Here is a 27,500-nt window from a genome sequence, read left to right as displayed (position 1 = left end):
GCCATTTTCCCTGTCCTTGTTGTTGTCGTCGTCATTGTTATGATGACGATTCCCTTATTATTATTATTATTATTATTATTATTATTACTTTATCATAATATTATTTACATCTTGCCATTTTCCCTGTCCTTGTTGTTGTCGTCGTCATTGTTATGATGACGATTCCCTTATTATTATTATTATTATTATTATTATTATTATTATTATTATTATTATTATTTTATCATAATATTATTTACATCTTGCCATTTTCCCTGTCCTTGTTGTTGTCGTCGTCATTGTTATGATGACGATTCCCTTATTATTATTATTATTATTATTATTATTATTATTATTATTATTATTATTATTATATTATTTACACCTTGCCATTTACCCTGTCCTTGCACTTTGTTGTTGTTGTTGTTATTCCCATACTTTGCCGTTTTCCCTCTACTTGGACGTTGTTGATGCTGTTGCCATGGTCATTAATGAGTGTGTATCTATATATTATCTATTGAAATATATATATATATATAATTTTGGGGGCAATCTTCTTTGTTTCCCGCCTTTGTTTGCAGACGTACAGCCAGTTGGCGCACCCCATCCAGCAGGCCAAGGCCATGGGACTCCAGTTCCATTCCAGGATCCTCGACATTGACAACATTGACGTAAGCCACCCATGAAACTTTTTTTTATTTATAATAATAATAATAAAATTATTATTATTATTATTATTATTATTATTATTATTATTATTATACTGTTAAGGGTCTAGTTTTTATGGCCTTGTTGTTGTTGTTGTTGCCTAAGGGTCTAAGGCAGGGGTCCCCAAACTAAGGCCCGGGGGCCGGATGCGGCCCTCCAAGGTCATTTACCTGGCCCCTGCCCTCAGTTTTATAATATAATTTTATAATATAACTTTTTATATATAAACTTTTTATATATAAATATATAAATATTATATATAAAATATAATATAATATATATTTTATAATATAACTTTTTAAGCCGAGGGCCGGTCCACAATCCTTCAGACAGTTGGGGGGCCGGATTATCATTTGAAAAAAAAATACAAATTCCGATGCGCACACTGCACATGTCTTATTTGTAGTGCAAAAACAACAACAACAAGAACAACGAAAGAACAATACAATATTTAAAAATACAAACAATTTTAACCAACATACATTGATCAGGATTTCAATGGGAAGTGTGGTCCTGCTTCTGGCCAATGAGATAGTCAAGTTAATTAGGATTGTTGTTGTTGTTGTTGTTGTTGTTGTTGTTGTGTGCCTTCAAGTTATTTCAAACTTCGGGCGAGCCCAAGTCTAAAATTTATGTATTTATTTATTTATTTACTGCATTTATTTACTACATTTGTATCACACCCTTCTGACCCCAAAGGGGACTCAGAGTGGCTTACAAATTATATGTGTATACAATATATTATATTATTAGCATAGCACAATATTAGCATTATATATTACTATATTGAACTATACCACTATACCGTAATATTATTAGTAATATTATATGTAACTAGCTGTGCCCGGCCACGCGTTGCTGTGGCAAAGTGGTGGTGGTATTGGTTAAAAATTGTTGTGTATTTTTTATTTGACATTTGTATTTTTTTATTAATTTTATTGTAAGTTATAGAATCATAGAATCATAGACTAATATAGTTGGAAGAGACCTCATGGGCCATCTAGTCCAACCCCCTGCCAAGAAGCAGGAAATCGCATTCATAGCACCCCCGACAGATGGCCATCCAGCCTCTGTTTATCTTTTTATTTATTATATTTTATTATTTTCTTGTATTATTTTTAGTCATTTTCTGTTATTACAGTATTTTATTGTATTAATTTTTTAGTGTTTTTTATTATTTTTTAGTGTTTTTATTATTTTTTATTGGGTTGCTAGGAGACCAAGTTGGAGGAGCTTAGCCTTCTAACTGGCAGCAATTGGATAAAAGCAATTATTCCTCTCTCTCAAATTAGGACTTTATTTTTCTTTTCTTTTTGTTGTATCAACCTAGAGCCGTGAATGATGGGTTGTGTTGTCAAATTTAGAGGTTAGGGGGCCTGTAGTTTTGTTGTTTTGTGGGTCGCCATGATGCCATCACTCTTTTATATATATAGATGTAGAATATATAATTAATATTATTATATGGTATTATTATTAGTGTTTTATTATATTACATTATAATATTATTATCAATATTATATGTATATACAATATATTATATTATAAAACTGAGGGTGGGGGCCAGGTAAATGACCTTGGAGGGCCGCATCCGGCCCCCGGGCCTTAGGTTGGGGGATCCCTGATATAATATATTGTATATACATATAATATTGATAATAATATTATAATGTAATACATAAATCCCCCCTTATACTTTTTGTAATAGACGGTTCTATTATGATAATATTATGATATTATTCCTGGTCCCAACGCCAACCCAACGCCAAGGCTTCCCATATATATTTTATTATTATACTTATTGTAATGGACTATTCTATTATGATAATATTATGATATTCTTCCTGGTCCCAACGCCAAGGCTTCCTATATATATATATATATATATATATATATATATATATAATACTTACTTTAATATACTATTCTATTATTATAATATTATAAACTTCCCAGTCCCCATGCCAACCCAATGCCAAGGGCCGAGGTCAAATGCCAAGTGCTAAACTTCCCAGTCCCAATGGCAACCCAATGCCAAAATTTCCAAAATTACGAGTGCCAAGACTTCCCAGTCCCAATGCCAACCCAACACCAAGGGCCCAGGTTTCTTTTGCGCCTACGAAACACCAAAGGCCAAGTGCTAAACTTCCCAGTCCCAATGGCAACCCAATGCCAAAATTTCCAAAATTACGAGTGCCAAGACTTCCCAGTCCCAATGCCAACCCAACACCAAGGGCCCAGGTCTCTTTTGCGCCTACGAAACACCAAAGGCCAAGTGCTAAACTTCCCAGTCCCAATGGCAACCCAATGCCAAAATTTCCAAAATTACGAGTGCCAAGACTTCCCAGTCCCAATGCCAACCCAACACCAAGGGCCCAGGTTTCTTTTGCGCCTACGAAACACCAAAGGCCAAGTGCTAAACTTCCCAGTCCCAATGGCAACCCAATGCCAAAATTTCCAAAATTACGAGTGCCAAGACTTCCCAGTCCCAATGCCAACCCAACACCAAGGGCCCAGGTCTCTTTTGCGCCTACGAAACACCAAAGGCCAAGTGCTAAACTTCCCAGTCCCAATGGCAACCCAATGCCAAAATTTCCAAAATTACGAGTGCCAAGACTTCCCAGTCCCAATGCCAACCCAACACCAAGGGCCCAGGTTTCTTTTGCGCCTACGAAACACCAAAGGCCAAGTGCTAAACTTCCCAGTCCCAATGGCAACCCAATGCCAAAATTTCCAAAATTACGAGTGCCAAGACTTCCCAGTCCCAATGCCAACCCAACACCAAGGGCCCAGGTCTCTTTTGCGCCTACGAAACACCAAAGGCCAAGTGCTAAACTTCCCAGTCCCAATGGCAACCCAATGCCAAAATTTCCAAAATTACGAGTGCCAAGACTTCCCAGTCCCAATGCCAACCCAACACCAAGGGCCCAGGTCTCTTTTGCGCCTACGAAACACCAAAGGCCAAGTGCTAAACTTCCCAGTCCCAATGGCAACCCAATGCCAAAATTTCCAAAATTACGAGTGCCAAGACTTCCCAGTCCCAATGCCAACCCAACACCAAGGGCCCAGGTTTCTTTTGCGCCTACGAAACACCAAAGGCCAAGTGCTAAACTTCCCAGTCCCAATGGCAACCCAATGCCAAAATTTCCAAAATTACGAGTGCCAAGACTTCCCAGTCCCAATGCCAACCCAACACCAAGGGCCCAGGTCTCTTTTGCGCCTACGAAACACCAAAGGCCAAGTGCTAAACTTCCCAGTCCCAATGGCAACCCAATGCCAAAATTTCCAAAATTACGAGTGCCAAGACTTCCCAGTCCCAATGCCAACCCAACACCAAGGGCCCAGGTCTCTTTTGCGCCTACGAAACACCAAAGGCCAAGTGCTAAACTTCCCAGTCCCATGTGCAGTGTGCATCGGAATTTGTTTGTATTTTTTTTTTCCAAATGATAATCCGGCCCCTCAACAGTCTGAAGGATTGTGGACCGGCCCTCGGCTTAAAAAGTTTGAGGAGCCCTGGTCTAAGGGGCCCTCAGGCCTAAGGTTCTGGTGTTGATGGTCTCCTTGTTGTTGTTGTTGTTGTTGTTGTTGTTGTGGTTCCTGCTGCTGCTGCTGCAGCTGGCGATGGGCAAGATGATGGAGCAGGGCCCGGTGCTGATCATCACCTTCCAGGCCCAGCTGGTCATGGAGATCAAGGGCCCCAAGGGAGAGCTCGTCGAAGGAGACCCCGTGAGTACCCCCCCCCCCTCTAGTTTATATTCTTATATTTCCACAGGGTTATTATTATTATTACTACTATTATTATTCTGTATATATAAATATAATTACTATTTTTCTGTGTGTGTGTGTGTGTGTGTGTATATATATATTATAGTTCTGTGTATATATAAGTATAATATACACATATTCTTATGTGTATATATATATATATATATACAGTAGAGTCTCACTTATCCAACATAAACGGGCCAGCAGAATGTTGGATAAGCGAATATGTTGGATAATAAGAAGGCATTAAGGAAAAGCCTATTAAACATCAAATTAGGTTATGACTTTACAAATTAAGCACCAAAACATCATGTTAGGCAACAAATTTGGCAGAAAAAATAGTTCAATATGCAGTAATGCTATGTCGTAATGACTGTATTTACGAATTTAGCACCAAAATATCACGATATATTGAAAACATTGACTACAAAAATGCGTTGGATAATCCAGAACGTTGGATAAGCGAGTGTTGGATAAGTGAGACTCTACTGTATGTGTGTGTGTGTATAATAATAAATGTATGTATATATATATTGCGTGTGTGTGTATATATATATATATATATGTGTGTGTGTGTATAATAATAATAAATGTATGTATATATATATAGTGTGTGTTTGTATAATAATAAATGTATGTATATATATATTGTGTGTGTGTATATATATATATATATATATATTATATGTATAATTATTCTGTGTATATATATATGTGTGTGTGTGTTTGTGTAAATAATAATAATGATGTTGTTGTTGTGTATAATAATAAATGTATGTATATATATATATTGTGTGTGTATATATATATATATATATATTATATGTATAATTATTCTGTGTATATATATATATGTGTGTGTGTTTGTGTAAATAATAATAATGATGTTGTTGTTGTGTATAATAATAAATGTATGTATATATATATATCGTGTGTGTGTGTGTATATATATATATATTATATGTATAATTATTCTGTGTATATATATATATGTGTGTGTGTTTGTGTAAATAATAATAATGATGTTGTTGTTGTTGTGTATAATAATAAATGTATGTATATATATATATCGTGTGTGTGTGTATATATATATATATTATATGTATAATTATTCTGTGTATATATATATATGTGTGTGTGTTTGTGTAAATAATAATAATGATGTTGTTGTTGTTGTGTATAATAATAAATGTATGTATATATATATATCGTGTGTGTGTGTATATATATATATATTATATGTATAATTATTCTGTGTATATATATATATGTGTGTGTGTTTGTGTGAATAATAATGATGTTGTTGTTGTTGTTGTTGTTGTGTCAGGGGAAGGTGCTGCGCATGCTGTACGTGTGGGCCTTGTGCCGCGACCTGGAGGAGCCAGACCCTCTGGCCGCCTGGCGCCTGCTGGACATCTCCGCCTCCAGCACCGAGCAGATCCTATGAGGATGGACGCACGGACGGATGGACAGCTCTTGGCGGCCCCTCCCGGGATCGGACACGCCCCCTCGGAGGGCGGGGCTTGGGCCGGGGCCGGACACTGAAGCCAATGGACCTGCTTCTGTCTGTGCGGTGATGGCGCCATCGTCGGCGTAGAGGAAAACCTTTTTTTGTCCCTTCCTTCCGCGGATGGAGGCCGGACCCGGTCTCAACATAAACAAGGCAATTAAGGCTTCCATTTCTATACAAGGTTTTGTTTTTTAATCACTTTCGTGCAGGAAGCTGAGGCTCAAAACGTTGTACAAAAAATCCAAGGCAGGTGATTGGTCGATCTTTCCCGGAGGCGGGACTATGGTTGACTTGACGTCCGTCCGTGTGTCCGTCCGTCCGTCATCCCCGGCACTTGTCATACTCGCTGACCATGCGCTTGATGTGGAAGAGCTTCTTCCGCAAAGACCGGCTCTCCATCTTCATGGCCTGGTAGTCGGGCGCCTGCGCACATAATTAATAGCCAGGTACTTAATTAGTTATTATTATTTAATAATATTTTAATAGTATTAAGGCATATCTATTTCATATTAGATTTAATAACAGTAGTATTTAATATTATACATAATTTTAATATAATAAATATGATAATTATATATATATATATATTGGCATATCTATTTTGTATTAGATTTAATAACAATAGTATTTAATATTATATATTATAATATAATAAATATGATAATTATATATATATATATATATTTAATAGTATCAAGGCATATCTATTTCATATTAGATTTAATAACAATAGTATTTAATATTATATATTATAATATAATAAATATGATAATTATATATATATATATATTTAATAGTATCAAGGCATATCTATTTCATATTAGATTTAATAACAGTAGTATTTAATATTATACATAATTTTAATATAATAAATATAATTATATATATATGTATAGGCATATTTATTTTGTATTAGATTTAATAACAATAGTATTTAATATTATACATTATAATATAATAAATATGATAATTATATATATATATATTTAATAGTATCAAGGCATATCTATTTCATATTAGATTTAATAACAATAGTATTTAATATATGTAATTATAATATAGTAAATATGATAATTATATATATATAATTTAATATTATACATAATTATAATATAATAAATATGATAATTCTATATATATATTTAATAGTATCAAGGCATATCTATTTCATATTAGATTTAATAACAATAGTATTTAATATATGTAATTATAATATAGTAAATATGATAATGATATATATAATTTAATATACATAATTATAATATAGTAAATATGATAATTTATTATATATATATATATAATTTAATAGTATCGAGGCATGTCTATTTTGTATTAGATTTAATAAAAAATAGTATTTAATATACATAATGATAATATAATAAATATGATAATTATATATATATATATTTAATAGTATCAAGGCATATCTATTTCGTATTAGATTTAACAACGATAGTCTTTAATATATGTAATTATAATATAGTAAATATGATAATTTATTATACATATATATATATATATATATATATTAGTATCAAGGCATATCTATTTCGTATTAGATTTAATAACAATATTCTTTAATAAAATTTAATAATAGTATTTTATATATTTAATATAAGTATATTATGTTGTAATAAATATAGTATTTTATTATATATATAATAATATATATATTTAATATGATAAGTATGTTATGTTATAATAACGAATAATATTATATATATATATATATATATAATTACATATATATATAGTTACATATACATAATAATATATATAATAATTACAGTAGAGTCTCACTTATCCAAGCTAAACGGGCTGGCGGAAGCTTGGATAAGTGAATATCTTGGATAATAAGGAGGGATTAAGGAAAAGCCCATTAAACATCAAATTAGGTTAAGATTTTACAAATTCAGCACCAAAACATCATGTTGTACAACAAATTTGACAGAAAAAGTAGTTTAATACGCAGTAATGTTATGTTGTAATTTACGAATTTAGCACCAAAATATCACGATGTATTCAAAACATTGACTACAAAAATGGCTTGGATAATCCAGAACCTTGGATAAGCGAGGCTTGGATAAGTGAGACTCTGCTGTATATGTTTATGTATACAGTATATAAATATTTAATAACATTTTAATAGTATCGAGGCATATCTAGTCCATATTTTATTTAATAGTATTGAGGCATATTTATTTCAGATTTTATTTAATAATATTAGAATTTAATAATATGCTTATAAGATCTTAGAATAAATATAATGATTTATTATACATGTATTATAACATAATAAATATAGTAATGATTTAATAATAGTAGTTTTTAATAATACTAAGGCATATATATTTTGTGTTTTATTTAATTATAATAAGTTTCTGGTTATTTTGCGGGTATTATAATAATAGGCAACATTTATTTCATATTTGATTTAATAATAATGTATTAATAATAGTAGTAGTAGTAATAAGGAGATACTCACGCGCTTCAAATCTTTCAGGCGGTTGTATTCTTCAGCAACTCCCTAAAATAATAGTAGTATTTTATTTGTTACCTGCCTCCCCTTGCAAATGCATTATTATTCTTATTATTATTGGTGATCCTAACTGACCCTAATAATTGTGATGATAGTGATAATAATAATATATTGATGATGATTATATAATATAATAATAATAATATATATGATGATCATAGTAATAATGGTGATAATAATAATAATGCTAATGAAGATAATGGTGCGTCCAACACAAGAATATTAATAATAATAATAATAATAATAATAATAATAATAATAATAATGGTACTGCTGATCCTGATTGACTGCAATAATAATGATGATGATGATGATAGTTATAAAAATAATATAGTGATTATGATGATAGTAATAATGGTGATAATAATAATGGTGATGATAATGTTATGTCCAACACAAGAATATTAATAATAATAATAATAATGGTACGTTCAACACAATAATAATAATAATAATGATAATGATGATAATGATATGTCCAACATAATAATAATAATAATAATAATAATAATAATAATGGTACTGCTGATCCTGACTGACCCCAATAATGATGATGATGACGATATTAATAATAATGATAATGATCATAATGGTATGTCCAACATAATAATAATAATAATAATAATAATAATAATAATAATAATAATAATAATGGTACTGCTGATCTTGACTGACCCCAATAATGATGATGATGATGGTGATAATAATAATAATAATATAGTGATGATTATGATAGTAATAATGGTGATAATAATAATGATGATGATAATGATAATGGCACAACCAACACAATAATAATAATAATTGTGATGCTGATGATGATGATGATGATGATAGTAATAATGGTGATAATAATGATAATGATGATAATGGTACACCCAACACAATAATAATAATAATAATAATGGTGATGCTGCTGCTGCTGCTGATAATAGTAATAATGGTGATAATAATAATAATGATAATGATGATAATGGTACGCCTAACACAACAACAACAATAATAATAATAATAATAATAATGGTGATGCTGCTGCTGCTGATGATGATGATAATAATGGTGATAATAATAATGATAATGATGATAATGGTACGCCCAACACAACAATAATAATAATAATAATAATGGTGATGCTGCTGCTGCTGCTGATGATGATGATGATAATAATGGTGATAATAATAATAATGATAATGATGATAATGGTATGCCCAACACAACAACAACAATAATAATAATAATGGTGATGATGATAGTAATAATGGTGATGATAATAATAATGAAAATAATGATAATGGTACGCCCAACACAACAACAATAATAATAATAATAATAATGATGATGCTGCTGCTGCTGATGATGATGATGATGATAATAATGGTGATAATAATAATAATGATAATGATGATAATGGTATGCCCAACACAACAACAACAATAATAATAATAATGATAATGATGATAGTAATAATGGTGATAATAATAATAATGAAAATGATGATAATGGTACGCCCAACACAATAATAATAATAATAATAATAATAATGGTGGAGATGATGATGATAGTAATAATGGTGATAATAATAATAATGATAATGATGATAATGGTACGCCCAACACAATAATAATAATAATAATAATACTGCTGATCCTGATTGACTGCAATAATGATAATGGTAATAATAATTGACCCCGGGACCCCCGGGACCTGCCTGGTACTGTGTGCTTCCTTCTTGGAGGAGGTCGAGCTCCTTGCTGATAATAATAATAATAATAATAATAATAATAATGGTTCTGCTGACCCCAGTGATGATGATGATGATAGTAATAATGGTGATGATGATGATAATGGTATGTCTGTCCCCGATGGACCCCGGTGACCCCTGACCACCCGGACCCCCCTGTCACCCACCTGGTACTGGGTGCTTCCTTCTTGGAGGAGGTCGAGCTCCTTGCTGAGCTGCTGGATGTGGTCGGTGAGGGTGTCCATCTGGGCGCAGAGCTGCTTGTAGCGCCGGAGGTTGGCGTCAAACTCCTCCTTGTATCTCTGCCGGGCCCCGTCCGAGGTGATGGCCGGGTACAGGCTGTGGGGGGGGACCGGGGGGGGGGACATGGTCGGGTCAGTGGAACCGGGGTGTGTGGGTCAAGGGGGGTGGGAGACGAGTGGGGGGCCATTCACCTGCTCCAGGGGTCGGGGTCCCGCTCCTCCCCGGACTCGGGGGCCGTGGTGCCGTCGGGTACAGGCTGTGGGGGGGGACCGGGGGGGGACACGGTCGGGTCAGCGGAAGCGGGGTGTGTGGGTCAAGGGGGCGGGAGACGAGCGGGGGGCCATTCACCTGCTCCAGGGGTCGGGGTCCCGCTCCTCCCCGGACTCGGGGGCCGTGGTGCCGTCGGGTACAGGCTGTGCAGGGGGACCGGGGGGGGACACACGGTCGGGTCAGCGGAAGCGGGGTGTGTGGGTCAAGGGGGGCGGGAGACGAGCGGGGGGCCATTCACCTGCTCCAGGGGTCGGGGTCCCGCTCCTCCCCGGACTCGGGGGCCGTGGTGCCGTCGGGTACAGGCTGTGCGGGGGGACCGGGGGGGGACACGGTCGGGTCAGCGGAACTGGGGTGTGTGAGTCAAGGGGGGCGGGAGACGAGCGGGGGGCCATTCACCTGCTCCAGGGGTCGGGGGTCCCGCTCCTCCCCGGACTCGGGGGCCGTGGTGCCGTCGGGTACAGGCTGTGCAGGGGGACCGGGGGGGGACACACGGTCGGGTCAGCGGAAGCGGGGTGTGTGGGTCAAGGGGGGCGGGAGACGAGCGGGGGGCCATTCACCTGCTCCAGGGGTCGGGGTCCCGCTCCTCCCCGGACTCGGGGGCCGTGGTGCCGTCGGGTACAGGCTGTGGGGGGGGACCGGGGGGGGGGGACACGGTCGGGTCAGTGGAACTGGGGTGTGTGAGTCAAGGGGGGCGGGAGACGAGCGGGGGGCCATTCACCTGCTCCAGGGGTCGGGGTCCCGCTCCTCCCCGGACTCGGGGGCCGTGGTGCCGTCGGGTACAGGCTGTGCGGGGGGACCGGGGGGGACACGGTCGGGTCAGCGGAACTGGGGTGTGTGAGTCAAGGGGGGCGGGAGACGAGCGGGGGGCCATTCACCTGCTCCAGGGGTCGGGGTCCCGCTCCTCCCCGGACTCGGGGGCCGCGGTGCCGTCGGGTACAGGCTGTGGGGGGGGACCGGGGGGGGGACACGGTCGGGTCAGCGGAACTGGGGTGTGTGAGTCAAGGGGGGCGGGAGACGAGCGGGGGGCCATTCACCTGCTCCAGGGGTCGGGGTCCCGCTCCTCCCCGGACTCGGGGGCCGCGGTGCCGTCGGGTACAGGCTGTGGGGGGGGACCGGGGGGGGGGGACACGGTCGGGTCAGCGGAACTGGGGTGTGTGAGTCAAGGGGGGCGGGAGACGAGCGGGGGGCCATTCACCTGCTCCAGGGGTCGGGGTCCCGCTCCTCCCCGGACTCGGGGGCCGCGGTGCCGTCGGGTACAGGCTGTGGGGGGGGACCGGGGGGGGGGGGGACACGGTCGGGTCAGCGGAACTGGGGTGTGTGAGTCAAGGGGGGCGGGAGACGAGCGGGGGGCCATTCACCTGCTCCAGGGGTCGGGGTCCCGCTCCTCCCCGGACTCGGGGGCCGTGGTGCCGTCGGGTACAGGCTGTGGGGGGTGACCGGGGGGGGGACACACGGTCGGGTCAGCGGAAGCGGGGTGTGTGGGTCAAGGGGGCGGGAGACGAGCGGGGGGCCATTCACCTGCTCCAGGGGTCGGGGTCCCGCTCCTCCCCGGACTCGGGGGCCGCGGTGCTGTCGGGTACAGGCTGTGGGGGGGGACCGGGGGGGGGGACACGGTCGGGTCGGCGGAAGCGGGGTGTGTGGGTCAAGGGGGGCGGGAGACGAGCGGGGGGCCATTCACCTGCTCCAGGGGTCGGGGTCCCGCTCCTCCCCGGACTCGGGGGCCACGGTGCCGTCGGGTACAGGCTGTGGGGGGGGACCGGGGGGGGGGACACACGGTCGGGTCAGCGGAAGCGGGGTGTGTGGGTCAAGGGGGCGGGAGACGAGCGGGGGGCCATTCACCTGCTCCAGGGGTCGGGGTCCCGCTCCTCCCCGGACTCGGGGGCCGCGGTGCTGTCGGGTACAGGCTGTGGGGGGGGGGACCGGGGGGGGGGGACACGGTCGGGTCGGCGGAAGCGGGGTGTGTGGGTCAAGGGGGGCGGGAGACGAGCGGGGGGCCATTCACCTGCTCCAGGGGTCGGGGTCCCGCTCCTCCCCGGACTCGGGGGCCACGGTGCCGTCGGGTACAGGCTGTGGGGGGGGACCGGGGGGGGGGGACACACGGTCGGGTCAGCGGAAGCGGGGTGTGTGGGTCAAGGGGGCGGGAGACGAGCGGGGGGCCATTCACCTGCTCCAGGGGTCGGGGTCCCGCTCCTCCCCGGACTCGGGGGCCGCGGTGCTGTCGGGTACAGGCTGTGGGGGGGGACCGGGGGGGGGGGACACGGTCGGGTCGGCGGAAGCGGGGTGTGTGGGTCAAGGGGGCGGGAGACGAGCGGGGGGCCATTCACCTGCTCCAGGGGTCGGGGTCCCGCTCCTCCCCGGACTCGGGGGCCGTGGTGCCGTCGGGTACAGGCTGTGGGGGGGGACCGGGGGGGGGACACACGGTCGGGTCAGCGGAAGCGGGGTGTGTGGGTCAAGGGGGCGGGAGACGAGCGGGGGGCCATTCACCTGCTCCAGGGGTCGGGGTCCCGCTCCTCCCCGGACTCGGGGGCCGCGGTGCTGTCGGGTACAGGCTGTGGGGGGGGACCGGGGGGGGGGACACGGTCGGGTCGGCGGAAGCGGGGTGTGTGGGTCAAGGGGGGCGGGAGACGAGCGGGGGGCCATTCACCTGCTCCAGGGGTCGGGGGTCCCGCTCCTCCCCGGACTCGGGGGCCACGGTGCCGTCGGGTACAGGCTGTGGGGGGGGACCGGGGGGGGACACACGGTCAGGTCAGCGGAAGCGGGGTGTGTGGGTCAAGGGGGCGGGAGACGAGCGGGGGGCCATTCACCTGCTCCAGGGGTCGGGGTCCCGCTCCTCCCCGGACTCGGGGGCCGCGGTGCTGTCGGGTACAGGCTGTGGGGGGGGACCGGGGGGGGGGACACGGTCGGGTCGGCGGAAGCGGGGTGTGTGGGTCAAGGGGGGCGGGAGACGAGCGGGGGGCCATTCACCTGCTCCAGGGGTCGGGGTCCCGCTCCTCCCCGGACTCGGGGGCCACGGTGCCGTCGGGTACAGGCTGTGGGGGGGGACCGGGGGGGGGACACACGGTCGGGTCAGCGGAAGCGGGGTGTGTGGGTCAAGGGGGCGGGAGACGAGCGGGGGGCCATTCACCTGCTCCAGGGGTCGGGGTCCCGCTCCTCCCCGGACTCGGGGGCCGCGGTGCTGTCGGGTACAGGCTGTGGGGGGGGACCGGGGGGGGGGGACACGGTCGGGTCGGCGGAAGCGGGGTGTGTGGGTCAAGGGGGGCGGGAGACGAGCGGGGGGCCATTCACCTGCTCCAGGGGTCGGGGTCCCGCTCCTCCCCGGACTCGGGGGCCACGGTGCCGTCGGGTACAGGCTGTGGGGGGGGACCGGGGGGGGGGACACACGGTCGGGTCAGCGGAACTGGGGTGTGTGAGTCAAGGGGGGCGGGAGACGAGCGGGGGGCCATTCACCTGCTCCAGGGGTCGGGGTCCCGCTCCTCCCCGGACTCGGGGGCCGTGGTGCCGTCGGGTACAGGCTGTGGGGGGGGACCGGGGGGGGGGACACACGGTCGGGTCAGCGGAAGCGGGGGTGTGTGGGTCAAGGGGGCGGGAGACGAGCGGGGGGGCCATTCACCTGCTCCAGGGGTCGGGGTCCCGCTCCTCCCCGGACTCGGGGGCCACGGTGCCGTCGGTCTCGTCCTGGGACTCCTCCTCCGCCGCCGTCTGGGGGCTCCGCACGTGCCGACCCCGAGGCCACCGCCTCCCCTTCCGGGCCGAGGGTCCGCTGGCCGGCTCCTCCACGCTCCCTTGGGGCCAAGGGCTGGGAGGAGAAGCGCGGGACGTGAGCCCGGAGGGTGGTGCAGCAGCAGCAAAGGCCAATGCGATCCCAACTCCCACCATTGCCCACCGACCTGCTGGGGGATTCCCGGGCGTGGTAGTGGGCGTCAGTGGGGCCGGGGGGCGCATGGGAAGGGCTGGGGGGCTTCTCCGAATAGGCCAGGGTGGCCGTCTCCTCGTGGGTGCTGCTCACCCCGTTCACGTTCTTCACCTCAGAAGAATAAATAATAATCAATAATATAATTATAATATAAAAGAACATTAATTATACAGTATTAATTATAATAACATAATAAATATAATATAAAAGAATATTAATAATATCATATACCAATAATAATATAATAAAGCAATATTATAAATAATGATATAATGATACATATTTTTTATTCTTTGGGAAAGGCGTCTCTCGCACTCGCGGCTTAATGATTCACGGGACCGAAACCGGCGCCTATCATAAGCAAACAGCGAAATAAATGTATTTATTCTTCTCTCTGCTCTCGGCCGATAAGGTGGAATGTGATTGTGAATCAGAATAGAAGGACAAACAAAGGAGGGTAGAGGCCAGGCAGTGGGTGGGTGGGTCTAGATGGCCTCTGGGCGCCCCGGGCAGAACTCACCCACTCCTCGACGTTGGGCCCCTCCGGGAAAGCGGGCGGCCGGTCCCAGAAGATGTTGTTCTTCCCGTAGCGCCACATCTTCTGACGGGTCTTGTGCGCAAAGAAGCAGATCCCGCACAGGAGCAGCACCAGCAGGAAGCCACACACCATGGCAATCGCCTGCCAAGCAATCATTATTATTATTATTATTATTATTATTATATTATTATTATTATTATTGCAAAGAAGCAGATCATGCAGAGCATTATCATCATTATTATTATTATTATTATTATATTATTATTATTATTATTATTATTGCAAAGAAGCAGATCCCGCACAGGAGCAGCACCAGCAGGAAGCCACACACCATGGCAATCGCCTGCAATTATTATTATTATTATTATTATTATTATTATTATTGCAAAGAAGCAGATCATGCAGAGCATTATCATCATCATTATTATTATATTATTATTATTATTGTTATTGCAAAGAAGCAGATCCCGCACAGGAGCAGCACCAGCAGGAAGCCACACACCATGGCAATCGCCTGCAATTATTATTATTATTATTATTATTATTATTATTATTATTGCAAAGAAGCAGATCATGCAGAGCATTATCATCATCATTATTATTATATTACTATTATTGTTATTGCAAAGAAGCAGATCCCGCACAGGAGCAGCACCAGCAGGAAGCCACACACCATGGCAATCGCCTGCAATTATTATTATTATTATTATTATTATTATTATTATTATTATTATTATTGCAAAGAAGCAGATCATGCAGAGCATTATCATCATCATTATTATTATATTACTATTATTATTGTTATTGCAAAGAAGCAGATCCCGCACAGGAGCAGCACCAGCAGGAAGCCACACACCATGGCAATCGCCTGCAATTATTATTATTAATATTATTATTATTATTATTATTATTGCAAAGAAGCAGATCATGCAGAGCATTATCATCATCATCATTATTATTATTATATTATTATTATTGCAAAGAAGCAGATCCCGCACAGGAGCAGCACCAGCAGGAAGCCACACACCATGGCAATCGCCTGCAATTATTATTATTAATATTATTATTATTATTATTATTGCAAAGAAGCAGATCATGCAGAGCATTATCATCATCATCATTATTATTATTATATTATTATTATTGCAAAGAAGCAGATCCCGCACAGGAGCAGCACCAGCAGGAAGCCACACACCATGGCAATCGCCTGCAATTATTATTATTAATATTATTAATATTATTATTATTGCAAAGAAGCAGATCATGCAGAGCATTATCATCATCATCATTATTATTATTATATTATTATTATTGCAAAGAAGCAGATCCCGCACAGGAGCAGCACCAGCAGGAAGCCACACACCATGGCAATCGCCTGCAATTATTATTATTATTATATTATTATTATTATTGCAAAGAAGCAGATCATGCAGAGCATTATCATCATCATCATTATTATTATAATATTATTATTATTGCAAAGAAGCAGATCCCGCACAGGAGCAGCACCAGCAGGAAGCCACACACCATGGTAATCGCCTGCAATTATTATTATTAATATTATTATTATTATATTATTATTATTATTGTTATTGCAAAGAAGCAGATCCCGCACAGGAGCAGCACCAGCAGGAAGCCACACACCATGGCAATCACCTGCAATTATTATTATTAATATTATTATTATTATTATTATTGTTATTGCAAAGAAGCAGATCATGCAGAGCATTATCATCATTATTATTATTATATTATTATTATTATTATTGCAAAGAAGCAGATCATGCAGAGCATTATCATCATTATTATTATTATATTATTATTATTATTATTATTATTGCAAAGAAGCAGATCATGCAGAGCATTATCATCATCATTATTATTATTATATTATTATTATTGTTATTGCAAAGAAGCAGATCCCGCACAGGAGCAGCACCAGCAGGAAGCCACACACCATGGCAATCACCTGCAATTATTATTATTAATATTATTATTATTATTATTATTATTATTGCAAAGAAGCAGATCATGCAGAGCATTATCATCATAATTATTATTATTATATTATTATTATTATTGTTATTGCAAAGAAGCAGATCCCGCACAGGAGCAGCACCAGCAGGAAGCCACACACCATGGCAATCACCTGCAATTATTATTATTAATATTATTATTATTATTATTATTGCAAAGAAGCAGATCATGCAGAGCATTATCATCATCATTATTATTATATTATTATTGTTATTGCAAAGAAGCAGATCCTGCACAGGAGCAGCACCAGCAGGAAGCCACATAATAGATAACATAACAGATAGATAGATATATAGATATGAGCCAAAGGTGTGATGCTGCAGCGAAAGAGACAAATGCAATTATAGGGATGTAATTCTAGATGGAGGGAAGCGACAATGGGGTACGGATGGATGATGGGGATGAGTGGTGTATGGATGGACGACACTAAACCTTGAGCCGTGGATGAGCCAGGAGTGTGACGCTGCGGCGAAGGAGGCCAATACGATCCGGGGATCGTTGCAACGCTTACCTCCTGTGGGTCGACCACGCAGTAGTGGTAGAGGTACTGGTTGATGTACCCGGCGCCACTGGTTCCGGCGGCGTAGGCCTGGTTGCAGAGGGCCAGCATGGGGTTGGCGCCCCCCCCGCCGTAGTAGTATCCGCCGCTGCCGTACATCTGGGAGCGCGGGTTGACCCCCACCACGTACACCACCGAGGCCACGGCCACGGCCGCCGCCAGGACCGCACACAGGGCGAGCGTGGCCAGGAAGAAGCGGCGGGAGCGGACGGAGGGCGAGCGGGTGAACCCGGCCCCGGCCAGGCCCACCAGGGCCAGGAAGCAGAGCGCCGACACCGCCACCATGAAGCCGTTGGCCGAGCGCGGGGTCAGCGTGGCCCCGTAGTAGCCCATGCCGTAGCCGCCCCCGTAGTAGCCGCTGCCGTAGCCCATGCCATAGCCGCCCATGCCGTAGTAGCCGCTGCCGTAGCCGCCGTAGTCCCAGGCCAGCGTGGAGGCCGCGCAGGCGAAGGTGACCAGGCAGAGGAGCAGCCCCACGCCCTCCAGGACGCGCACCAGGCCCGGCGGGGAGTTCCACCGGTAGAAGGGCTGCGACGGGGACCCCTCCGCCCCCCCGTAGAACGAGCGCGAGGCCCACTCGGCCGGATCCGGCTCGTACGCGGGTTGAGCGCCGAACATCGTCACCGGAAACCTGGCCAGAGAAACACGGAGGAGTGACGGACCGGGACCAAACTTGGCACACACAACCTCCACGACCCACTCTACGTCCTGATGCAATTTGGGGGAGGATGGACTATGGATGATGGGATTTGTAGTACCTTCACTCACTTCCAGAGACTACTACGACCATTACGAATGAGAGACCGGGGCGAAACTTGGCACACACAACCCCCATGACCCACTCTACATTCTGGTGAAGTTTGGGGGACAATGGACCACGGATGATGGGATTTGTAGTACCTTCGCTCCCTTCCAGAGATTATTGTGACCCACACAAATGATGGACCTGGATCAAACTTGGTACACATAACCCCCACGACCCACTCTACATCCTGTTGCGGTTTGGGGGAGGATGGACTATGGATGATGGGATTTGTAGTGCCTTCGCTCCCTTCCAGAGATTATTGTGACCCACACAAATGATGGACCTGGATCAAACTTGGTACACATAACCTCCATGACCCACTCTACGTCCTGGTGAAGTTTGGGGGAGGATGGACTATGGATGATGGGATTTGTAGTACCTTCGCTCCCTTCCAGAGATTATTGTGACCCACACGAATGATGGATCTGGACCAAACTTGGTACACATAACCTCCATGACCCACTCTACATCCTGGTATGATTTGGGGAGGGTGGACTATGGATGATGGGATTTGTAGTACCTTCGCTCCCTTCCAGAGATTATTGTGACCCACACGAATGATGGACCTGGACCAAACTTGGTACACATAACCCCCACGACCCACTCTACATCCTGTTGCGGTTTGGGGGAGGATGGACCACGGATGATGGGATTTGCAGTGCCTTCAGTCACTTTCCCATGAATGACGGACCTGGGCTGGAAGGACTGGGAACGCTACGAACTGCACAATAAACTGGCTCACCTCCCCGTCCTTTTGGCCGAGACCTTGAGTTTCGAGACGGCAACAAATAATCATAATTATCTGGGAAGGAAACAATGGGCGCCTTTCTCGCCGTCCGGGGCCTGGCGAGGCCGGCCAAATTCCTTCCTTCCAAAGGCAACATGTGGGAGCCTTTCTTCCTCAGGTTCGTGGATGCATCTATATGGCATATACGGCATCTGTACATCATCAGGACTCCCCTATAGCATCTATACATTGTTCGGACTCTCCTATGGCATCTATATATTATCGGGACTCCCTTGTAGCATCTATATATTATTGGGACTCTTCTATGGCATGTATACATTATCAGGACTCCTTTGTAGCATCTATACACTATCAGGACTCCCTTATAGCATCTATATATTATTGGGACTCTCCTACAGCAACTATACATTATCAGGACTCTCCTATGGCATCTATACATTATCAGGACTCCCTTATAGTATCTATACATTATTGGGACTCTCCTATCGCATCTATATATTAATAGCAATCCCTAGAACCTAAAATGTATATAATATATAGATTCTATACATTATATACTATCTGGACTCCCTTGTAGCATCTATATATTATTGGGACTCTCCTATAGCATCCATACTTTATTGGGACTCCCTTGTAGTACCTATACATTATTGGGACTTCCCTATAGCATCTATACATTATCAGGACTCCCTTATAGTATCTATACATCATCAGGACTCTCTTATAGCACCTATATATTACCAGGACTCCGTTATAGCATCTACATATTATGAAGACTCTCCTACGGCATGTATACATTATCAGGACTCTCCTATATCATTGTACATTATCAGGACTCCCCTACAGCACCTATATATTACCAGGACTCCCCTATATCATCTATACATTATCAGGACTCCCTTGTAGCATCTATATATTATTGGGACTCTCCTATGGCATCTGTACATTATCAGGACTCCCTTATAGCATCTATACATTATCAGGACTCTCCTATGGTATCTATACATTATCAGGACTCCCCTATATCATTGCACATTATCAGGACTCCCTTATAGCATCTATACATTATCAGGATATAAGGGAGTCCTATGCTATCTATACATTATCAGGACTCCCCTATATCATTGCACATTATCAGGACTCCCTTATAGCATCTATGCATTATCGGGATTCCCTTATAGCATGTATATATTATTGGGACTCTCCTACAGTATCTATACATTATTGGGACTCTCCTATAGCATCTATACATTATCAGGACTCTCCTATAGCACCTATATATTACCAGGACTCCCCTGTATCATCTACACATTATCAGGACTCTCTTATAGTACCTATGCATTATCAGGACTCCCTTAGATCTATATATTACTGGGACTCTCCTATAGCATCTATACATTATCAGGACTCCCCTATATACATTATCAGGACTCCCCTATAGCATCTATACATTATCAGGACTCCCTTATAGTATCTATACATTATCGGGACCCTCCTACCCCATCTATACATGATCAGGACTCTCCTCTCGCATCTATATATGAATAGCAACCCCTAGGATCTAATAGGTAGATAATATATAGATTCTATACGTTGTGTTTGCCCGTGTTTACCTTGCTACTCGTCCCCTCCGGCCTGCGACTCCTCCATGGCTTCCGACGGCTGCGATTGCGGGATTTCCGAGCCGGGAAGATTAAATACCCGTGGTTTTCTCCTCCTCCTCCTTCCCGAGATACGGAGGAGGCCGAGGCACACCTTGGGCTATTTTCCCAACGGCCGCGGGATTAATCATTACTCGGAGCGTAAATAATCATGGGACGCGGGTGCCAAGGGAAGGGATTACCGGGCCGCCCTCCTGCCGGGACCGGGACCCTTTCCTTCCGCCTCGCCGGACGGGCACAAAAAAACCCCCATATTTTCTCATAAACAAAACTCCGAGCCCAAGTCCTGAGCTTTTAATCCGCCAGGAAAAGGAGAGACCGGGCCCCAAAGGACCTGCGTCAGGGCTCCGGCACCTGGAGACACAGACCTGGCCGTAAAAGGACCCGTTTGCAGGGCGTCTAGACGTTATCCTGACTCCCCTATAGCATCCATACATTATCAGGACTCTCCTATGGCATCTATGTGCAAACAGGACTCTTCTAAAGCACCTATGTATTATCAGGACTCTCCTATAGCATCCATACATTATCAGAGCTCTCCTGTAGCATCTATGCATCATCAGGACTCTCCTATAGCATCTATGTGCAAACAGGACTCTTCTAAAGCACCTATGTATTATCAGGACTCTCCTATAGCATCCATACATTATCAGAGCTCTCCTGTAGCATCTATGCATCATCAGGACTCTCCTATAGCATCTATGTGCGAACAAGACTCTTCTAAAGCACCTATGTATTATCAGGACTCTCCTATAGCATCCATACATTATCAGAGCTCTCCTGTAGCATCTATGCATCATCAGGACTCTCCTATAGCATCTATACATTATCAGGAGTCTCCTATAGCATCTATACATCATCAGGACTCTCCTATAGCATCTGTGTGCGAACAGGACTCTCCTAAAACACCTATGTATTATAAGGACTCTTCTATATCATCCATACATTATCAGGACTCTCCTATAGCATCTATACATTATCAGGACTCTCCTATAGCATCTAAACATTATCAGGAGTCTCCTATAGCATCAATATATTATCAGGACCCTCCTATGGCATCTATGCATTATTAAGACATCTATATGTTATCATGACAATCCTATGGCATCTGTATATTATCTGGACTCTCCTATGGCATGTATACATTATCAAGATTCTTCTATAGCATCTATACATTATCAAGACTTTCCTGTGGCATCTACGTATAATCAAGACTCTCCTATGACATATATGTATTATGAAGGCTCACCTATAGCATCTATGTATTATGAAGACTCTCCTAGAGCATCTATATATTATCAGGACTCTCCCATGGCATCTATGTATTAATAAGACATCTATATATTATCAGGACTCTCCTACGGCATCTATATATAATCAGTAATCTCCTATAGCATCTATGTATCATGTAAGCTCTCCTGTAGCATCTATATATAATGAACTCTCCTATAGCACCTATGTATTAATAAGACATCTATATATTATCAGGACTCTCCTACGGCATCTATATATTATCAGGAATCTCCTATAGCATCTACGTATCATGAAAGCTCTCCTGTAGCATCTATATATTATGAAGACTCTCCTATAGCATCTATGCATTATCGGGACTCCCCTACAGCATCTATATATCATTAAAGCTCTCCTATAGCATCTATACATTATCAGGGCTCTCCTACGGCATCTACATATAAGCAGGAGTCTCGTACAGCATCTAAACATTATCTAGGCTCTCCTATGGCATCTACGTGTAATCAGGTCTTTATTATGGCATCTATACATTATGAAGGCTCCCCTATGGCTCCTATAGGTGGACGGAGGCCTTCTCGCTGGCCTCGTGGTCGAAAGCGTGGATCTGGGCCTTGATGTGGGTGAGTTTCCTCCGCAGGTAGTCGCATCGCTCCCGTTTCTCCAGGAAGGCCGGATCCTGGCAAAGGAAATATTATTATTATTATTATTATTATTATTATTATTATTATTATTATTAATATATGACACAGCAAAGAAGATAGACAGGTCTTCTCCTTCTCAGCTTTTCCTTCAATTTTGTCAAGGAACTTTCCATGCCATGTTTTGTTGTGCCAGCTGTCAGCTCTAGTTTGTAGTGCGGTTTTCTTGTACTGATTCTGCTCTAGTTTGTAGTGCGGTTTTCTTGTACAGATCCTGCTCTAGTTTGTAGTGCGGTTTTCTTGTACAGATGCTGCTCTAGTTTGTAGTGCGGTTTTCTTGTACTGATTCTGCTCTAGTTTGTAGTGCGGTTTTTTTGTACTGATTCTGCTCTAGTTTGTAGTGCGGTTTTCTTTGTACTGATTCTGCTCTAGTTTGTAGTGCGGTTTTTTTGTACTGATTCTGCTCTAGTTTGTAGTGCGGTTTTCTTTGTACTGATTCTGCTCTAGTTTGTAGTGCGGTTTTCTTGCACTGATTCTGCTCTAGTTTGTAGTGCAGTTTTCTTGTACTGATTCTGCTCTAGTTTGTAGTGCGGTTTTCTTGTACTGATACTGCTCTAGTTTGTAGTGCGGTTTTCTTGTACTGATTCTGCTCTAGTTTGTAGTGCGGTTTTCTTGTACTGGTTTTTTTTGTCTGCTGTGCTTTGAGGAGTTTCTGATTTTTGTTATTATTATTATTACTATTATTATTATTATTATTATAGATGAGGAGGAGGATGGTGTGGGCAGGGTCTCACCTTCTTCTTGCTCCGGTACAGCCGCCGGACGGCCGAGACCCGGCTCTGCTCCGGACATCGGCGTGGCAGTCGGTGCATCAGTGCACCCAGTTCCCGGAAGCGCCGTTGAGCCGCCCGGAGGTCGCCGGACAGCTCTTTGTACTCGGCGTATTGGTCAGCGAAGACCGCTTTGTATCTCTCCCGGTCGGCCTGCGTCACAATGGCCGGATACTTCCTGCAAATATATATTATATATATGGGGGTTGGACTAGATGGCCTTTGGGGGTCCCTATTATTATTATTATTATTATTATTATTATTATTATTATTATTATTATTATTATTATATTTGGGGGTTGGACTAGATGGCCTCTGGGGTTCCTTATTATTATTATTATTATATACTCACAGTACGTAGTCGGGGACCAGGTGTGGTCGGGGGGCTCGTCCAGCGGGGACGGCGCAGGTGGGGGTCTCCGAAAACCCGACCCTCCGGTGGGCGGAGCTCAAAAGCGGTGCCTGCGTCTGGAACTCGACATAAAGCTTCTCGCTGATGATGCCGGGCTTCCGTCTAGGACGAGGATCCCGTCGGGTGAGGATCCCGAGGATCGCCCCGGTGAAGTAGAGCCCGGCGTTGAGGAAGAGGAAGAGCAGGGCTGCCACTTGGCCTCCGCCCACCCGGCAGAGCCCCCCCAGGAGTGGGTTGAGGGCCAGGGCGGAGTCGCAGAGCCCCACGCGCCGCACCCCGTTGAGGTAGGCGAGGGCGGCCGCCAGGTACAAGAGCGCCATCAGCAGGTTGAGCCCGGCCTGGGCCGGCGGCCACCAGCGGGCCACCACGAGGACCACCCGGTGGTAGGTGGTCCAGCCCAGGCCCAGCAGCACCACGGTCAGCAGCCAGCACAGCCCGGCCACCGCCAGCACAAAGGGGCTCATCGGGCCGTAATAAGCACCATAATAACCACCGAAACCAGTATACGGCACGAAGGAGCTGCGGTACAACTGGTTCCACTGGTTGTCCTTCTGGATGTAGGCCGCCACGCACGCGAAGACCAGGCCGCCCAGGAGCAGCTCCAGGCCGGAGAGCAGGCGCAAGAGGCCCGCGGTGGAGCGCAGGTGGGAATATTTCCGCCGGTAGGACTCCTCTCGGGCCTCGTAGACCGGCGGAGGAGACGAAGTGGCAGTTGGCGTCGTCATAACTTTGTCCGGAGATGGAGGGGACGAAGTGACAGTTGCCGTTGTCATATCTTTGTCCGGAGATGGAGAAGATGAAGTGACAGTTGGCGTTGTCATATCTTTGTCCGGAGATGGAGGGGACGAAGTGACAGTTGGCATCATATCTTTATTGGGAGATGGAGGAGACGAAGTGACAGTTGGCATCGTCCTAACTTTGTTAGGAGATGGAGGAGACGAAATGACAGTTGGTATCATATATTTGTCGGGATATGAAGGAGATGAAGTGACAGTTGGAATCATATCTTTGTTGAGAGATGGAGGAGACAAACTGACAGTTGGCATTGGCATACCTTTGTCGGGAGATGGAGGGGACAAAATGACAGTTGGCGTCGTCATATCTTTGGGAGATGGAGGGAACACAGTGACAGTTTGTGTCATTATATATTTGTTGGGAGATGAAGGGGATGAAATGACAGTTGGCTTCATCATATATCTCGGGAGATGGAAGGGAGGGGACAAAATGACAGTTGGAATGATATCTTTCTCGGGAGATGGAGGGGACAAAATGACAGTTGGAAACATATCTTTGTTGGGAGATGGAGGGGACAAAATGACAGTTGGAAACATATCTTTGTTGGGAGATGGAGGGGACAAAGTGACAGTTGGAATGATATCTTTGTCGGGAGGGGACAAAATGACAGTTGGAATGATATCTTTGTCGGGAGATGGAGGGGACGAAGTGACAGTTGGAATGATATCTTTGTCGGGAGATGGAGGGGACAAAATGACAGTTGACGTCGTCCTATCTTTGTCGGGAGATGGAGGGGACAAAGTGACAGTTGGAACGAGGCTTAGACACCCGTTTGACGGGGGAAAGCAGGTGGAAACGGAAGACGGGATCGAGGCGGTTCTCACGAGACAAGAATTTCTTTGTCGGGAGATGGAAGGGACTAAATGACAGTTGGCGTCATGTCTTTAGCGGAGATACTCACCAGGCTGGATCCGATTTCAGGTCCGGGATCGGCGGGGATCCTTTCCGATCACCCCGTCTGTCCGTCATCAGCCAGAAAATCGTATAATATATATATATTTAATAAAATAATAATAATAACCTCGAACTCAGTTGCTTATCGGACGCCGGTCGAGTTAAACATTAAACCAGGGACGAAGTTAAACATAAGAAAAGTCTATAGACTTTTCTCCGATGGAAAAATCAACATAAATAAATATATTTTCATAAATATTAATATTTTAATATTTTAAAATATTAATATTAATAAATATTAATATTTTAAATATATATTTTTAAATATTTTATTAATATTTTTAATATTTTATTATAATATCATAATAACCCATAGTGGACATAAATATATCTATTTTGCAGAGACGCGGGTCAAGGAAGGAGGAGCCTTTTATTAATCGGTCATTCGTCGGCATACATTATAATAATGATAATAATAATAATACATAATAATAATAATAATAATAATAATAATAATAATAAGCAGTGTACAGAAAACACTTGTAGAGAGAAAAATAGAATCCGAAAAAAATCGCATATATTTCTATGAAGAAATATTCCGTCGCCCAAAAATCCCATTTAAAAGGTCCAAGGAAGGTCATCCTATTATTAGTATTAATATTATTATTATTATTACTACTACTATTAGGTGGCTTTTTCCGTCTATGATTTGCATATTGTTTGTGTTTGTTTTTGCATACGGTCGCCGTCTTCCCATATCATCCCTATCATCCCATTATATATATATAATCCCATTTTATATATATATATATATATATATATATATATATATATATATATATATATATACACACATACATACACATACATACATACACACATATACTTATCATATATATAGTATTATATATAGTCTTATTACATATGTATATATCTCACAAATATAGTATTTAGTATTATATATATAGCATTATTATATACAGTATATCTCATATATGTAGTATTATTTAGTATTATATATAGTGTATACATCTCATATATAGTATTATATAGTGTATATACAGTAGATATATCTCATAGCATTTAGTATTATAGTATTTTATATATATGTCATATATATATAGTATTATTTTATATTGTATATAATATTATTACATATATATATATCATTAGTTATATATATATATATATATATATATATATATATATATATATATATATATATATATAGTATTATGTACATATATGATATATATATATGGTATTATTTAGTATTGTATATGTAGTGTATATATATGGTATTATTTAGTATTATATATGAGATATATATATATATATTATATGGTATTATTTAGTATTATATATGTAGTATATATATATATATATGGTATTATTTAGTATTATATATGTAGTGTATATATATATATCTCAGATAGTATTTAGTATTATATATAGTATTATTGCATATACATTATATATATATATATATATATATATATATATATATATATATATATATATATATATGGTATTTTATATATATATATACACACACTTTTTTCTTTTGGTGAAATGAGTGTGCGTCTTACAACTGATGGCTTATTAGAATCATATATATATATATATATATATATATATATATATAAAATTTCACATGTATATACTTA

At 43.1% G+C, this 27,500-nt stretch overlaps 2 protein-coding genes across 3 annotated transcripts in view; one reads left to right on the top strand and one right to left on the bottom strand.

The window, feature by feature from the left end:
* timm44 (translocase of inner mitochondrial membrane 44) overlaps nt 1-6,126 on the top strand; it is a 30,581-nt gene extending 24,455 nt beyond the window's left edge. Inside the window, exons 11-13 of the mRNA XM_062960686.1 lie at nt 561-650; nt 4,300-4,410; nt 5,777-6,126. Of these exons, the coding sequence (XP_062816756.1) occupies nt 561-650; nt 4,300-4,410; nt 5,777-5,896 (321 nt within the window). The 3' untranslated portion in view covers nt 5,897-6,126. The remainder of the gene's footprint in view (nt 1-560; nt 651-4,299; nt 4,411-5,776) is intronic.
* Nucleotides 6,127-6,128: 2 nt separating this feature from the next.
* On the bottom strand, nt 6,129-21,380 carry LOC134293349 (occludin-like). 2 transcript variants are annotated; one of them, XM_062960685.1, is made up of 8 exons: nt 20,966-21,380; nt 17,752-18,430; nt 15,186-15,344; nt 14,640-14,770; nt 14,363-14,548; nt 10,407-10,578; nt 8,445-8,486; nt 6,129-6,382 (listed from the first exon to the last, which is right to left on the bottom strand). In XM_062960685.1, exons 2-8 carry the CDS (start codon nt 18,415-18,417, stop codon nt 6,281-6,283), a joined length of 1,458 nt encoding a protein of 485 aa, XP_062816755.1. In that variant the 5' UTR covers nt 18,418-18,430; nt 20,966-21,380; the 3' UTR covers nt 6,129-6,280. The 2 variants fall into 2 exon arrangements, with proteins under 2 accessions (XP_062816755.1, XP_062816754.1); XM_062960684.1 differs by having other exon boundaries at nt 14,640-14,776; nt 20,966-21,378.
* Nucleotides 21,381-27,500: the final 6,120 nt, after the last annotated feature.

This window comes from Anolis carolinensis, unplaced genomic scaffold, assembly GCF_035594765.1.
Source record: "Anolis carolinensis isolate JA03-04 unplaced genomic scaffold, rAnoCar3.1.pri scaffold_7, whole genome shotgun sequence".
Classification (NCBI taxonomy): Eukaryota; Metazoa; Chordata; class Lepidosauria; order Squamata; family Dactyloidae; genus Anolis; species Anolis carolinensis.
The sequence above is the reverse complement of the archived record's forward strand: the minus strand, read 5'-3'. Positions and strand labels throughout refer to the sequence as shown.